The 16,925-nt window shown below is 48.1% G+C and overlaps 1 protein-coding gene and 1 long non-coding RNA gene across 3 annotated transcripts in view; one reads left to right on the forward strand and one right to left on the reverse strand.

Moving 5' to 3' along the window:
* The window catches only part of FBLN5 (fibulin 5), a 92,588-nt gene that overhangs the window by 9,297 nt on the left and 66,366 nt on the right, over positions 1–16,925 (reverse strand). For both annotated transcript variants that reach the window (XM_018066211.1, XM_005695319.3), the window contains 3 exons: positions 11,473–11,595; positions 10,299–10,425; positions 6,336–6,531 (listed from right to left, as the gene is read on the reverse strand). In XM_018066211.1, the coding sequence (XP_017921700.1) occupies positions 6,336–6,531; positions 10,299–10,425; positions 11,473–11,595 (446 nt within the window). The remainder of the gene's footprint in view (positions 1–6,335; positions 6,532–10,298; positions 10,426–11,472; positions 11,596–16,925) is intronic.
* On the forward strand, positions 8,650–16,896 carry LOC108638511. Its single transcript, XR_001919871.1, has 2 exons — positions 8,650–9,290; positions 15,704–16,896. It is a non-coding gene; the product is annotated as an uncharacterized LOC108638511 (long non-coding RNA).

The raw sequence follows: 16,925 nt of genomic DNA on the forward strand, positions 1-16,925 counted from the left end.
TCAGTGCTTATTGGACACTTTCTATTGTGATTAGACATTAAAGGAGAGTTATTTGTTATCTCAATTTTGGCTGAGACCCCAAAGCTAGACAAGTACTCCGCATCCTAAAGAGAAATGTGAGAGTATGTATAGATACTAGTGGCACACTGTCTGGGTTCTAATCCTGCACTGGGATTTCCTAAGCTGTAAGATCTGGGGCAAGCTCCTTCACCTCTCAGTGTCTCAGTGCTCTCTGTAAAGTCAGGGAGAGCAAGCAAGCTCTAGCAGCGGTCCCCAACCTTCTGGGCACCAGGGACCGGTTTTGTGGAAGACCAGAAGGTGGGGGATGGTTTCAGGATGATTCAAGTGCATTACATTTACTGTGCACTTTATTTCTACTCTTAGGACATCAGCTCCACCTCAGATCAGGCAGTAGATCCCGGAGGCTGGGACCCCTGCCCTAGAGAACAGGGCTGTGAAGATGAGAGCAGTGATATATGGAAAATACTTGGCATATGTCCCGCACCATACAGGATCAGCTGCCACTGCTCTTTGTTAGTTGCTCCTGCTGTTGTCATTCAGGACTTGAAGGCCATGGCCCAGCGCCAGATCTGTTTCTCTCTGGCACCTCCAGCCTGTGTAAGTGTATCAGACACACTTACCAGCCCCCAAATCAAGCTTTCAATGTGGCTCCTCTGAAGTTAAGGGTGCAGAGAGTGCACTGGACTTTCCTGGAGAAGAGAGCCCAGAGAGGCTGTGCACCACGCGGGGGGCAGGGGGCTGTGGGGAAGCTGGCTGTTGGTGTCCTGAAGGCCCAGTGCAAGGTCTGCCTGCCAGGGTGAGGCAACACCCACACATGCAAACTTTCTGAGAGAGCGGTTTGGGGTGGCAAGCAGCCAACCAGAGGCCCTTGCCCACACCTGGGAATGGTCAGTGCAAAGTCCTCAGGGAAGTCTTCAAAGAACCGACAAAGCATCCCATGAAAGCAAGAGCATTTGGGTCCCAGAAGAGAGCACCAGGTCCTGCCTACAATGGCAACAAGGGAGTAAGACCCTAGCCCCCCTCACCGCCTCCCTTCCACCATCTGTACCCCCAAAACCCCAGAGGAGGAGCAAGGTCAGCACCATCAGTGAGGAAAGGGGAAGAGGAAGGCAGGAAAGAGGCCAAGCTGGCGGGGAGGGCGGGGGGAGGCGGGGACTTTACACTGAGAGACTCCGTGGTTGGCTTCTACCTAAAGCAGCTGGGACTTCTGATATGGGGGAGAGAGACAATTCAATAGTAACTGAGAGCATCTGTGAATCCGATGGGCTCCGGATGAGAGCTCGCCCAGGTGTGTGCAGGTTCAAGATAGCCAGAGGAGAAATAGAAAGCCATTGAAAGTTTCATCCTGCTTGTTTGATAAAAAAAAAAAAAAAACAGCTGCTCTGTGCTCCAGGCACTGGGTTAAGTAGATGATCTCATCCAATCCCAGAGAAGATACTATCATTATCCCCTCTATACAGAAAACGATGGCTTCCCAGGTGGCACTAGGGGTACAGGACCTGCCTGCCAATGCAGGAGACATAAGACGTGTGTTCAATCCCTGGGTTGGGAAGATCCCCTGGAGAAGGAAATGGCAACCCACTCCAGTATTCTTGCGTGGAGAATCCCACGGTCAGAGGAGCCTGGCAGACTACAGACCATAGGGTTGCAAAGAGTCGGACACGACTGAAGTGACTTAGCATGCACAGATGAGGAAACTGAGGCTCAGAGAGGTTAGAGTGTGTGTCCAAGGCCATAGGGTTGGTGAGTTGTAGAAGGAAATGAGGTGGGTCGGCCTGGCTCCACTGCCCACAACTGCGTGGCCTCCTGAGGCGGGCACTGCTGCTTTGCACAGCGTGGGGAGGGAAACCCTACCTCCTCCTGCAGGGAGGCTGCCTGGCCTCACAGAGCCCCTATACCGGGCCTGTCTTCTCTTCCCAAGAGCAGCCTTTAGGACCTTTCCAACCAGGATCCAGCTTCCCATCCCTAAGTTACTTCAGCCATTCCCAGGGCAGGTCTATGTGCCCTCATCCCCTTTGTGTCATGGCAAAAGGTCAGTTTTCATTCCAATTCCAAAGAAAGGCAATGCCAAAGAATGCTCAAACTACTGCACAATTGCACTCATCTCACATGCTAGTAAAGTAATGCTCAAAATTCTCCAAGCCAGGCTTCAGCAATACGTGAACCGTGAACTCCCTGATGTTCAAGCTGGTTTCAGAAAAGGCAGCAGAACCAGAGATCAAATTGCCAACATCCGCTGGATCATGGAAAAAGCAAAAGAGTTCCAGAAAAACATCTATTTCTGCTTTGTTGACTATGCCAAAGCCTTTGACTGTGTGGATCACAATACACTGTGGAAAATTCTGAGAGAGATGGGAATACCAGACCACCTGGCCTGCCTCTTGAGAAATCTGTATGCAGGTCATGAAGCAACAGTTAGAACTGGACATGGAACAACAGACTGGTTCCAAATAGGAAAAGGAGGACGTCAAGGCTGTATATTGTCACCCTGCTTATTTAACTTCTATGCAGAGTACATCATGAGAAACGCTGGGCTGGAGGAAACACAAGCTGGAATCAAGATTGCCGGGAGAAATATCAATCACCTCAGATATGCAGATGACACCACCCTTATGGCAGAAAGTGAAGAGGAGCTAAAAAGCCTCTTGATGAAAGTGAAAAAGGAGAGTGAAAAAGTTGGCTTAAAGCTCAACATTCAGAAAACGAAGATCATGGCATCTGGTCCCATCACTTCATGGGAAATAGATGGGGAAACAGTGGAAACAGTGTCAGACTTTATTTTTTTGGGCTCCAAGGTCACTGCAGATGGTGACTGCAGCCATGAAATTAAAAGACACTTACTCCTTGGAAGAAAAGTTATGACCAACCTAGATAGCATATTCAAAAGCAGAGACATTACTTTGCCAACTAAGGTCTGTCTAGTCAAGGCTATGGTTTTTCCTGTGGTCATGTATGGATGTGAGAGTTGGACTGTGAGGAAGGCTGAGCACCAAAGAATTGCTGCTTTTGAACTGTGGTGTTGGAGAAGACTCTTGAGAGTCCCTTAGACTGCAAGGAGATCCAACCAGTCCATTCTGAAGGAGATCAACCCTGGGATTTCTTTGGAAGGAATGATGCTAAAGCTGAAACTCCAGTCCTTTGGCCACCTCATGCGAAGAGTTGACTCATTGGAAAAGACTCTGATGCTGGGAGGGATTGGGGGCAGGAGGAGAAGGGGACAACCAAGGATGAGATGTCTGGATGGCATCATGGACTCAATGGACGTGAGTCTGAGTGAACTCCGGGAGTTGGTGATGGACAGGGAGGCCTGGCGTGCTGCGATTCGTGGCGTTGCAAAGAGTTGGACACAACTGAAAGACTGAACTGAACTGATCCTCAGTTGAATAAATGCTAACAAATTAGGGGCCTTCTCCATGTTCTCCAGAGAGAGAGAGCAACCCACATACAGCTCAAAGTTTTGTGAGTTTCAAGGGTCCCCTTGTTGCAGTAACAATCCAGGCACTAGAGGAAGCTCGCAGGAAGGGGCCCCCCTCCTGGTCACTCACCTGCAGAAGACGACTTTCCTCCCCCACCATCACGAGGCAACTCTTACAAGTCAGCTACACAGGGAACATTTGGATCAAGGGGATTTCAGTAGGTGGTGACCTGGCCAAGACAAGGCCACTTCCTACAGAGCTTCTATTCTGCTGGGGTGAAAACTAAAGCAGCTGATATAGGTGATGGTATTTTAAATCCATGAGAGGGGCATCTTTGTACCCTATGATTGGGGCCTGCTGTGTCTGTACAGACGACAGAGGCCAGATTGGAGAGTGATGGCAGGCTGGGCTTATGTTCAAGGGGGCAGCAAGCCCACAGGGGCGGGCAGAGGTGGGTTCTGCTGGATGTTCATGGCTGATGGGAACGCAGGAAGGACTGACAGAGACGCAGCTCCATCTGTTTCATCTTGAGAAGTTCCTCTACCCTCAACTCATTCCGTCTTTTTACAAAGCCCATGACCCCACTAATCTGTTCTACAGATGCTGGGTCCACAGGTGCGTTATCACATGTGACCTGGCCCTGTTAGAGTCTTGCCAAAAACATATTAGTGAGGAAAAAGACATGATACTCGCTCCTGAGGCCTTTGCTAATCTGTTCTAATCCTGCTTCTGAAACCTCTCTGTTTTCAGATGGTCCCAGCCCCAGAGGCAAAGACTGGAAGACAGGGGCTTGGGAGAGGACGAGGAGAGCTCAGACTCTTGGTTCTTTCACCAGCCCACAGGCTGAAGCTGTGAACTTCTGAGTCCCCCACACAGACCCTGGAGGATCACATACTGTGTTCATTAGAAATGCAGATTCCCAAGGTGAATCATGGCCCCCAAGGGTATCAAGTCCTAATCTCTATACCCTATAAATATTACCTTATATGGAAACAGGATCTTTGCAGATGGGATTAAGTTAAGGATCTCAACACAGGGGGATTATCCTGGATTATCTGGGTAGGCCCTAAATACAATGACAAGTGACATTCTAAGAGACAGGGGGAGATTTGATACACACAGAAGAGGAGGAGGGACTGTGACAGCAGATGCAGAGGCTGGAGTGGTGTGGTCACAAATCAAGAAAGACTGGCAGCGCCAGAAGCTGGAAGAGACGAGGAACGGATTCTCCTCTGTAGCCTCTGGAGGGAGCACGGCCCTGCTGACATCTTGATTTCAGCGCGTGCGTGGGTGTGCTAAGTCACTTCAGTTGTGTCTGACTCTTTGACCCCGTGGACTATAGCCTGCCAGGCTGCTCTGTCCAGGGGATTCTCTAGGCAAGAATACTGGAGTGGGTTGCCATGCCCTCCTCCAGGGGATCTTCCCAACCCACGGATGGGACCCGCATCTCTTACATCTCCTGCATTGGCAGGCAGGTTCTTTACCACGAGCGCCACCTCGGAAGCCCAGAGCAGTGGGTGGATTCTAGCACAGTGACAATGATTTCAGACTTCTGGCTTCCAGAAAAAATTCCTGTTGTCCTAAGCCACCAAGCTGGTGACAATTTGTTACAGCAGCCATCAGAAACCGATACGCTAGGTCTTAGCCCCCATCTTCTGAAATAAATTCTCTAGAGAGGAAGTTCTGGGATTCACTTTTTCAACAAGCATCCAAATTCATGCTGAAATGTGAAAAACATAGCTGTAAGACAGTGGGCTTCAAAGACATGTGATCACTCCAGGGAAATGAAGCTCAATAATAGAAATGGTACAGTATCACATGTGTGTAATTTACAAATAGGCAAATACATTTAGGATGTGTGCTCTAAAATCTGTTCCTGATAAATCCACATCAATTTATCTTGATATGGCTAAATCGATGCTAGCCAACCAAACTTTCTACAGTGACAGAAATGTTCTATATCCAAGCTAATACAGCAGCCACACGTTGCTACTGAGCCCCTGAAATATGGTTAGAGCAATGAAAGAACCTAATTTTTCATTTTGCTTATTTTACTTCATTTTCATTAGCTTAAATTTAAAGAACCATATGGCTACTGTATTGGACAACACAGGTGGAGCCCACTTCTTTGAGGAATGCCTTTAAGTTCACAGCTATGTAAGTGCCATGAAGGCAGGGATTCGGGACCGTTTTGTTCATTGCTGTAGTCAGTTTCCAGAAGCAAATAGTAGGGACTTGATGCATGTGTGAGTGTATGCTCAGTTGCTTCAGCCGCATTGGACTCTTTTGTGACCCCATGGGCTGTAGCCTGCCAGGGTCCTCTGTCCATGGAATTTTCCAGACAAGAATACTGGAGTGGGTTTCCTCCTCCAGGGGATCTTCCTGTCCCAGGGATCGAACCTGTCTCCCCTACAGCTCCTGCATTAGTAGACAGATTCTTTACCACTGAGTCACCTGGGAAGCCCAGGGACTTGAAAGAATATACATATATAGATATAGATATAGATATGTCTATATCTGTAAATATAACTGAATCACTTTGCTGTACACCTGAAACTAACACAACATTGTAAATTGTCTATACTTCAATTTTTAAAAAATGGTTAAAAAAATACAAAGAATTGCAGGAAGAAAGAGACCTACCATTGCATCTTGGCCTAATTTCTCATTGCATAGGTAAGGATCCTGAGGCTCACAGAGGGGGAGCAACTTTCTCAAGGCCACGCAGAAAGTGAGAGGAACCAGGACAGTGGAGCCCTGACTCCCATCCACTTTCCCCTCCTGCCTCCACACCCACCCCTCCAAACTGCACTCTGGCCTGTTTCTAGAAGCATACTCCAGGCTAGACAAGAGAACACCTTGCGGAAGATGGTGACCACCACTCAGACCCCCTCTTACCCGCATATAGAATTCTCTGCCCTCATTCCCAGACTTGATCTGGAAAATGTAATAAGCCCCAGGGTAGCGGGTCGTTGCTTGCATTTGGAAGATGTCAGCGGGAACAGAGCGTCCTGACACCACGTCCATATCCCGGTACAAGATGGTGAAGGGCTGGTCTCTGCAGCCAGGATTCTCCGCAGGACACATACAGCGGCTGTCAGGAAGGGAAATCATGTGAGAAGGTGGCAGATCCTTTCCAGATGCTGGTTGTACCTACCTCTGTGCTTGAAACATGGGAAAGGAGGACACCCCATTTCTACCATCCAAATGCTGTGACTGTGGGGGCCCTCTCCTTCTGTCTCTGGTCTAAAAACTCTCCAGCGTGTAGGTGAGCCCTCTGTTTCCTAGTGAACGGCCTGTTCTGGCCAATCAGATAGTCCTGCTACTAAAGCATAAACCTGAGTTGTCTGGTTTTCAGAACACTGGGACATCCTGAAATGTACTTCATGTTGGTCACATACTTAGTTGGCAAAAGTGTGCTGCGTAGCCCTTCACTTCCCAACCATCCATACTCATTAAGAAGCTTTAAAAGTGAGAAATCACAATAGATTGCTGGGTCTTGAGTGGTCTTTTTCACATTTTCTATTGTACTTACCCCAGTCTGTGTGGAATAGAATTGGGTATTTCCTTTCTCTAAACAAAGCATCAGAACTCACTATATACAAGACACATTAGGACAGGACTTTCAGATGTTAGGATACTTATTGCAATGATAAATTTAATGATCTTAAGTTCACTCTTTAATAGGAGAAATAAATCATAGATGCAAATATGTCTGATACAACACATCTCATTTGAAACACTAGTAATAGCATAGTCTAACTATGTATATACTTAACATAGTATAACATAGTACAAAGTTGACTCATTACCAAGGTATGCATTTTACAGACACCCCTGGATTTATCCTGAATCACCGCCCCCCCATCTCTCCCCTCATTCCTGAGATTCCCCCTAGGGGTCCAAGTGCATAACAGGATGAAGATATCTGTTGATCCATGCACTGGAGAAGGAAATGGCAACCCACTCCGGTGTTCTTGCCTGGAGAATCCCAGGGATGGGGGAGCCTGTGGGGCTGCCATCTATGGGGTCGCACAGAGTTGGACACAACTAAAGTGACTTAGCAGCAGCAGTATGCCTTGGTGGCCAAAACTGGGAGTAAGTTTTGCTGTTTCTGTCTCTCTCCCCTGACTTCTAATCCATCTTCAAAATCTATCCATTCTATTTCTAAAATGTAGTCCAAAGCCCGCTACTCCATCTCCGCTGTCCGTGCCCCGCCTCGCTGTCTCACCTGGACCTTGTGACAGCCTCCTTGATGGAACGGAAGGCTCTCCCACTCCAACCCATTACACCGCAGGCAGAGTGCCCTTCATCAAACATAGATCAGATTATGTCTGTATCCTGCTTCAAAGGTTCTACAGTGGCACCCATTGCAACTTGGATAAAAACCAAACACATACTCTAGCCTCTAAATCCTCATGGGGTCTGGTCTCTGTTAGTCTCTCTAACTTCCTCCCAGGTCACTGTCCATGTCATTGATGAGGCTGCCGCTTCTCCCTGTCCCTGAAGCCATCAAGGTCGCTCTTGTCTGATAGTCTTAAACACGCTGTTCCCTCTGCTCTTCTGCTTTGTTAACACCGACTCACCTTTCCATTCCAGCTCAAGGGTCATTTACTCAGAGGGGCTTTTAGACTCCCCAGACTAGACCAAGTCCAGCCTACTCTTTCACTTTGTAAATTTCCATTCTTCCTGCTCACAGCCCCTACTACCATCGAGGATCATGGATTCATTATGTGACCATTTGTTCATTGTCTTTCTCCTCCACCAGCGTAAGAACAAACACCACAGCACCTGGCACTGGGCACAGACCAGGAGTTCGACTAACACTTAATAAGTGAGTGTATAAAAAGAATTTTTAGGGCCTTCCCTGGTGGCTCAGTGGTAAAGAATCTGCCTGCAGGAGAGGTTGGATCCACATACAGGAAGTACAGGTTCTATCCCTCGTCTGGGAAGATCCCATATGCCAAAGAGCAATTAAGCCCATGTGCCAAGAGAAGCCACCACAATGAGAAACCCTCGTACTGCAAAGGAAGAGTAGCCCCTGCTAACCGCAGCTAAAGCAGAGCCCGAGAAGCAATGAAGACCCAGCACAGCCAAAAATAAACAAATACATATAATTACTTTTTAAAAAGGAATTTTTAAAGTTTTGGTTTTTTTTAAGGCTCCATCCAAACAGCCAAGTCAAGATGTTTGGGGTGCCAAAATAGCCGCATTAAAATGTCACGTGTCACACAGAAACTAATCGCTTTCTAAAAGAGATTTGGAGGAGGGAGAGATGGCTCCCAGCTGAAGAGGATCACAAACAGCTGGGAGGTGGCATTGGCAGCCAGATCTGAAAGACGGGGCAGTTCTGTCCCTGTGGCAATGGCAGGAAAGCCTTCCATGTGCAGAAGATGTGTGCACAGAAGCCGGGAGGCGGGACATTCTGGGGTGTGGGTGAAGGTGAGAGCAGGTCACACTCAGGTTGGCAGGAATACAAGACACCTGAACAAGGAAATGAGCTGGATAAGGGCGGCTGGAGTGAAACTGGAATGGGGCCTGGAGGCAGGGTGCAGGAGTCTCCCAGGGCTCTCAGCGGCTCATCAGGGCCCCGCCAGTAACACCGGCTCAGGGCAGGTCCCCACAACAGACAACTGAGACCTGGAGAAACCCAGGGACAACCAGGAATGGGAGTCGGTGAGGGCGGAGCTCTGCTCTGCCACAGAGGGCCTTGGAACCAGAAATCAAAGAACGCTGTTCCACAGGGCTACTGAGAAGCACAGCGCTTAGCAGCCAGCAAAGGCTCCTTTAGGACCTGTCTGTTCCTGCTTTGTCCTCTTCTGCCAGCTTTTGATCAGAGCGGGAAGCACACTGGTAAGGCGTGAATTCCTCTTAGGAGCTGTGTCCTTAGAGGGTATGCACGATGGACGTGTCCATTCATCCCTGTATCCCAGGTGGGAGGGCTGGGAGCTGTGGGGGTGGTAAACAGGTGACTGGAAGGGAGGAGGGCAGAAGATCCGTGTGTGTGTGTGTTTGTGTGTGTGTGTGCACGCGTGCATGTGCACCTGTTACAATGCACGCAGACTACAGTGGAAGTAAGACAGTTAAATAGGAACCGAATAGTAAGAAGAGGAATTCCTAGTACACGGGGGCAGAAAACCACTGTTCTAGTGTGTTCACTCTGTAGAGGTTGTCTTCACTTCAGTTCTCACCTCAACTAAATATTTGCCATCTGGTGATTTCATTCAATCACTATTGTGACATCAAAAACTTGATTAGAGCAAGCTAGGTACCCTAAGTTAACGAGAACTCTCTAGTGACCTGTCCAGCCCCTCGCTACTCCCAACAAGGTCCGGGAAGACTGGATGCATCCATTTCACCTGGCGGCTTGTCTGCAAGGCTGAGTCTCACACCAGAGCAGGCCCACGGAATCAGAACTGGGCCACTAACAAGATCCCTAGGTGGTTTCTATGCACGTGATCGTTGAGAAGCCCAGCTCTAAAGACCCTGTATATCCACCAAAACAGCAACAACATCCAGGACAAAGTCATTAAAGGGAAAAGGAGATTCATGAACCCCACCTCTCCTCTTGATTAGCTGTCTAGAGAATCTCCATATCTGGCATGAGCGGGGGAACGGTAGAGAAGTGTGGCGGGGGAGGGGGGCACGCATGTGTTGTGTTCAGTTCAGTCGCTCAGTGGTGTCCAACTCTTTGCAACCCCGTGGACTGCAGCACGCCAGGCTTCCCTTGTTGTGTAGGAGACAGTGGACCACATCTCCCATGACCCTGGCAGGTACTCTCTCCTTGACTCCACACTGGCTGATTTCTGAAACAGGCTCCTCGTCCACATCCCCATCTCCCCAGGGGAAGCCGTGACTTACTTATCACTGATCCGCAGATAAGGCTCCTCACAGCGGATGGGGTCAATGCACTTGAAGCCCCCTTGCAAATTGTAACAGGTCTGCTGCAGGATGCACGTGTGGTTTCTGTGCTCACACTCGTTAATGTCTGAAATGCATGATAGACAAGAGGCTGAAGCCAGGCAGCACTTCCGAGGTGACGGTCCCGGGGCCAGAAGGGTGGGAGTGGGGGTGGAGGCTGCCTGGGTCTTTCTATAGAGCTACATTAGCCAGTATGGCAGCCTCTGGCCACACATGACCACTGAGCACTTGAAATGTGACTAGTCTAAACTGAGATGTGGAAAATACAGATCAGAGTCCAACAACTTAGTAAAGCCAAAGAATGTAAAACATCTTTAATTTTTATATTGAGTACATGGTAGACTGGTAATATTTTAGATATAGCTCTAAATAAAATATGCTCTAAAATTAATTTTACCTGTTTCTTTCTATTGTTTTAATGTGACTACTAGGACATTTTTAATTACATATGTGGCTCACATTTATAGCTCACAATATATTTCTACTGCTTGGCACTGTTGTGTGGAGAATTCTTGCTTGGTGTTGGGATAAGGCAGGTCCAAGGAGCTGAAAATGAATCTGTTGCCCAGCTACCAGCCTCCTCCATCCGCCCCAGTAGGTGAGCATGGGCAGGAAATCATCTTGAGCAGCCAATCTTGGGGAGACACCACCCCCTTCACAACTGGGGGTCACAACCCTTTGAGGCAGGTGTCCCTCCACCTGTGTCCATTCTCTAGGAAGTCGGTAAAGAAAGGCTGACCAGGCTGCAGTCCAGGGACCATGAGAAAACCAGCTCATGGACCACGACCCGGCCATCAGAGGTCCTGGTGGGGTCTGGAGCCTTCCTCAGAGGGGCTACAGAGACCTGCCTGGGGAGGCAGGACCAGCTGTGTGTATCTGCAGAGGGCATTCCAGCAAGGAGACTGACCTTGTCCTTTCTGAAGCCAAAGGATGGGATTGCAGGGCAGGAAGGTACCAGCCCAGGCATCCTGCCCAGAGCCTGCCGCACTGGGAGTCACCAGCACCCATTCATACCCTCACCCCTGCCACCTTCCCCAGGCAAAGACATCCAGGTGGCCCCCTGAGCCAGCCCCATCTCACACCTCCCCTAGCTGGGTCCCTCTAGCAGCCTCACCCTGGCAGCTCCGGTTGTCATCCAGCAGGATGTAGCCGGCTGGGCAGGAGCAGAAGTACGTGCCTGGCTGGTTCACACACTCATGTTGGCAGAGGAACTCAGAGAAGCTGCATTCATCCATATCTGGGGGAGACAAGTTACACACGCCATTTATAATCATAGCTACCTGGGCATGGGAACTTAGTGCTATTCTAGCTTAATTTATCCCAGCCTGCACACTCTCCTTGGTCAGCAAGAAGATCAAATCAATCAATCCTAAAGGAAATCAATCCTGAATATTTGTTGGAAGGACTAATGCTGAAGCTGAGGCTCCAATACTTTGGCCATCTGAAGCAAAGAGCCGACTCACTGGAAAAGACCCTGATGCTGGGAAATATTGAGGCAGGAGAAGAAGAGGATGAGAGAGGATGAAATGGTTGGATAGCATCACTGACTCAATGGACATGAGTCTGAGCATGACGAAGAGAGACAGGGAAGGACAGGGAAAAGTCTGGCGTGCTGCAGTCCATGGAGTCGCAAAAAGTCAGACATGACTTAGCAACTGAACAAGAGTAACCACACTCTCCTGACACATAGGATAGCTTCTCTGCCAAGAAGTTTTCCAATTCATTTTTGAACAATTCTGGTGATGGGGAGCTCACTACCTACCAAGGAAGCCCACTGATAATTAGGCAGCTCTAATTGGTAGAAAATTCTCTCCTTCATGAAGCTAAACTCTGTCTCCACCAAGCTTCCAACACCATTTTGCCTCTGGCTCAGCTACATCACCTACTCATCACTGTCTCATTTTGCCCTGTAGGTGAATCTACCCTCTACATCTGGAGGTGAGATTTGTCTGCTGGAGTTTTCTGGGTGCAGAGCTCTTCCCCAGACCTAAAAAACATTCAGCGGACCTAGTCTTCTGGAAGGGCAACTTTACCAGTGCCTTGTGGTTATTTAGTCACTGAGGCATGTCTGACTCTTTGCAACCCCACGGACTGCAGCAGGCCAGACTCCTCTGTCCATGGGATTCTCTAGGCAAGAATACCGGAGTGGGTTGCCATGCCCTCCTCCAGGGGATTTTCCTGACCCAGGGATCAAACCCGCATCTCTTCTGTCTCCTGCATTGGCAGACAGGTTCTTTACCACTATTGCTTCCTGGGAAGCCCCAGTTACCAGTGCTAACTCCCCTCTAATCACCCACAAGTTGAGAACCAATATTATTCCTAAAATCACAGCTAAAAGGGACATCTCCAGAAGGCCAGAGGGTGCGAATTTTATTAAAACGTCATTGTGTCCAAAAACCTCCCTGAGGGACTTCCCTGGTGGTCCAGTGGCTAACACTCTGTCCTCCCAATGCAGGAGGCCCAGGTTCCATCACTGGTCCAGGAACTAGATCTCACATGTTGCAACTAAAGATGTCACATGCTGCAATGAAGACAGAAGAGTCTATGCGCTGCAACTAAGCCCTGGCACAGCCAAATAAACACATAAATATTGAAAAAAAAAAAACTTCCTTGAAAGTGAAAACTCTGTGTGGCATGGGGTGGCCTGCCTGCCTCGGGTGGTCTGGGATGTGGGACCTGGCACTGGGCCACTCTCCAGCCACAGAGGTGGGGACCTGAAGAGGGAGCCGTTGAACTCGTAGACTGTGGCCAGGGATACAAAAGCAGGCGCTCCAGAAAAGCCAACTCTTCATCACACACAGCGTTTGGCAAGAGAACCCCCATCTGAGCCTCACGCGATAAGCACGCCAAAGAAAACATGTTTTTCTTTCATTTGTTGTGTTCCCGAAAACTTGCTTTCACTGGCTTCCCCATGTGACATGTCCTCGGATTGCTCTCTGGAATCACCCAGAGAGGGTGTCCGCACATGGGAGGCTGCTCCTCCACTATGCGATAATTTCTGTGTTACATGCCTGCTGTCTCTCACATTCGAGAAGGGAAAACTCCTTTCCTTCTCTCCCAGGGGCCTCCGGGCGATGGGTTATGAGCCAGCAGAACTGAGATGCTGCTTTGAAAAGTTAAAGCACGCTCAGTGAGTCAGATCTGCTCTGTCCTGCCCACTCCCGCTCCCTGGGGAGCCTTGTAGAGTCTGGTCTTGGCCCCAGCCGTCCTAACAGAGTATCCTGTTTATTTCTGTTAAGTGTGTAGATTCCATTCATACCTTTAGTAGAAGGCAGTGGTAAAACCTGTCATTTCCTGAGAGCTCGCTGTGTATCAAGCCCTGGGTTACATGCGCTACACACCTCATCTTATTCAATCCTCACCTCAGCCCTAGAAAGGGGTGCTATTACTAACCATACTTGACAGAGGGGAGATTGAGGCTCACAGAGATTAAGTAACTTTTTTTTTTTTTTTTACTTTTTGGCCACGCCATGCGGTATGTGGGATCTTAATTCCCCAACAAGGGATCAAATCTGCCCCCTGCATTGGAAGCACAGTCTTAATCACTGGACCACCAGGGAAGTCCCAAGGTTAGGGACTTTGACTATATTTACAGATAACAAGTAAGCAGTAGAGCTGGGATTTGAACCTGGCCAGCCAGACTCTGGATTCTATACTCATCAACACAATGCCATAATGTCTCTCTGAGTAAATCCTGCCTGAATCGGACTCCAGATTGGTGGATCTGGGGAGTCCTGGGCTTGGGAAGTTCCCTGGCTGGGGCTCGCCCCACTGCAGATGGAGAGATGGCAACCACCTCCACCTAACAGACCCCTCTGCTTATGTTAGAGTCATAACCCCAGACTTTACTAAGGATTGTGGCTCCATCCTCCACAAGCAGAAATACAGTGGACCTAGAGAAAAAAGTTATGACAAACCTAGACTGCATATTAAAAAGCAGAGATATTACTTTGCCAATAAAGTTCCATCTAGTCAAAGCTATGGTTTTTCCAGTAGTCATATGGATGTGAGAGTTGGATTGTAAAGAAGGCTGAGCGCCAAAGAATTAATGCTTTTGAACTGCAGTGTTGGAGAAGATGCTTGAGAGTCCCTTGGACTGCAAGGAGATCAAACCAATCCATCCTAAAGGAAATCAGTCCTGAATATTCATTGGAAGGACTGATGCTGAAGCTGAAGCTCCAGTACTTTGGCCACCTGATGTGATGTGATATGATGTGAAGAGCCAACTCATTGGAAAAAACCCTGATGCTGGGAAAGACTGAGGGCAGGAGAGGGGGACAGCAGAGAACGAGATGGGTAGATGGCATTCAATCCTTACCTCAGCCCTAGAAAGAGGTGCTATTACTAACCATACTCAACAGAGGGGAGATTGAGGCTCACAGAGGTTACCGATTCAATGGACATGAGTTTGAGCAAACTCAGGGAGATAGTGAAGGACAGGGAAGCCTGGTGTGCTACAGTCCATGGGTTCGCAGAGTCGGACACTACTGAGCAACTGAACAACAACAAATAAATAAGTGAAGTAAGTCAGAAAGAAATATCATATGTTAATGCATCTATGTGGAATCTGGAAAAATGGTATGAATGATCTTATTTGGAGAGCAGAAATGGAGACACAGACATAGAGAACAAATGTATGGATACCAAGGGAGGAAGATAGGGATGGGAAGAATTGGGAGACTGGGATTAATGTATATACACTACTATGTATAAAGTAAATAGCTTACGAGAACAGACTAGATAGCACAGGGAACTCTACCCAGTGCTCTGTGGTGGACCTAAATGGAAGGGAAGTCCAAAAGAGAGGGGATGTGTGTATACATATAGCTGGTTCACTTTGCCATACGGCAGAAATGAACACAACATTGTAAAGCAACTAGACGCCAATAAAAATTACTATGAAAGATTGAAGCAGGAATAAAAAAGAAATACAGGCCAGCTTCTGGCAAGGAGCACAGTTTCAAGCATCCACATGAGAATCCATTGTGGTTTCCTGGGTCAGCTCACTTAGCAAATCTCTGAGGGACATTGGGCTGCACGGAGGGGCCACAGCAGCTGGAACAACACAGCGAAGGTCACAGTTCCCGGCCGGGAAACAAGCACAGAAAGGGAACAAGTAGGAAGGGACAGACAACAAGCTCCCGGCAAACATCCCCGCGAATCCTGTCTGACTCTCTGCGACCCCATGGACTGTAGCCCACCAGGCTCCTCAATAGAGGGGAGATTTGTCCTGTCCATGGGATTTTTCAGGTAAGAATATTGGAGTGGGTTGCCATTTTCCTCCTCCAGGGGATCTTCCTGACCCAGGGATCAAACCTGTGTCTCCTGTGTCTTGTGTTTTGCAGGCAGATTCTTTACCTGCTGAGCCATCAGGGAAGCCCAGGCCCACAGTGAACAAGGGTTACCTAAAGATTTCAGAATCTTGCAGAAGATTGCATCATCACGAATATGGAGAAAACAATGACCATTTTGGTTAAAGTGAGTCAACTGAAAATCTTTGCCAAAACACCAAGGATGGCTTCTTGAAAAACCAAAAGTTTCTTACACTTAGGCTTAGAGAAAGTAAGTTGACACAAATGACACTTAGGTCCCCCAGCTCATCTCATCTTTATGACTGCTGGTGAAGGTGTTTGTTAGTTGGTTTGTTTTTTTAAGAAATGAGGAAACAGGCTCAGGAAGTGACTTGGCCACGGAAAGTACTGAACAGGAGAGCGAGAATTTGCAATTGGCTCCGTCTGACTCTTCAGTCACTCTCTCACACCTTCTCTGCAGGTGGCCACATCTGTGGATGTGCAGACAATTCTCCAAAAATGAAGGACCCCATCCTGTAATGCTAAACTTTTTACCTCTTAGGTCCTTAGCCCAGATTCCCCAAAGTAGTGCCACAGGAGGTGGGGAGAGACAGGGATTGAAATCTAGGAAGAAAGTAGCTTTTTATGCCTGAGTATATTTTACGGCTATTTCTGGGACTGACATTTAATCGGCCTAAGGCTCTCTGTAACTGCCTACTTGTGGCTGTGTCTTTCCTGGCCCTGGGGAGAAGAGCTCCTTTGTTTCAGAGAATTCCGTCCCCAAAACGCTCTATTTCTACCTGAAGCTATCCCACAAGTTCCATTCATGGCCTGGGTCAGTTCCTGTTACAGTGAAATCCAGGATTAGGAAACTTTCTATTCTGGAGGATGAAAAGATTTTCACACTCTAGGATATGGCCCACTTGTTTTGAAAAATACAGTGAAGCATCATTAATTTGGACTGTGCTCCTTCACAATTGCTGATGATGCTAAAACTGAATAGAATGGAGTTTAAGTCAACATTAAGAAAAAAAAAAAACAGGAAAAGAAAAAAGAGAAGGAGAAATGGAGCAAAGAATGAACTATACATGGCCCTCTGCAGAATGCTACAGGAACAGATGGGAGTAAGAAGCTACTCCTATTCTCAAGGAGTTTACTGGAGTTTACAAGTTTCTAAGATAATTATAATAGAGTCCACAAGCTAGCATGAGCAAAGAGTCATAGCTTCCTGGGCTTGGAAAGAATTTACAAAAGGTCAACTGAGCCATCTGTGTTC

Source organism: Capra hircus, chromosome 21 (genome assembly GCF_001704415.2).
Source record: "Capra hircus breed San Clemente chromosome 21, ASM170441v1, whole genome shotgun sequence".
Classification (NCBI taxonomy): domain Eukaryota; kingdom Metazoa; phylum Chordata; class Mammalia; order Artiodactyla; family Bovidae; genus Capra; species Capra hircus.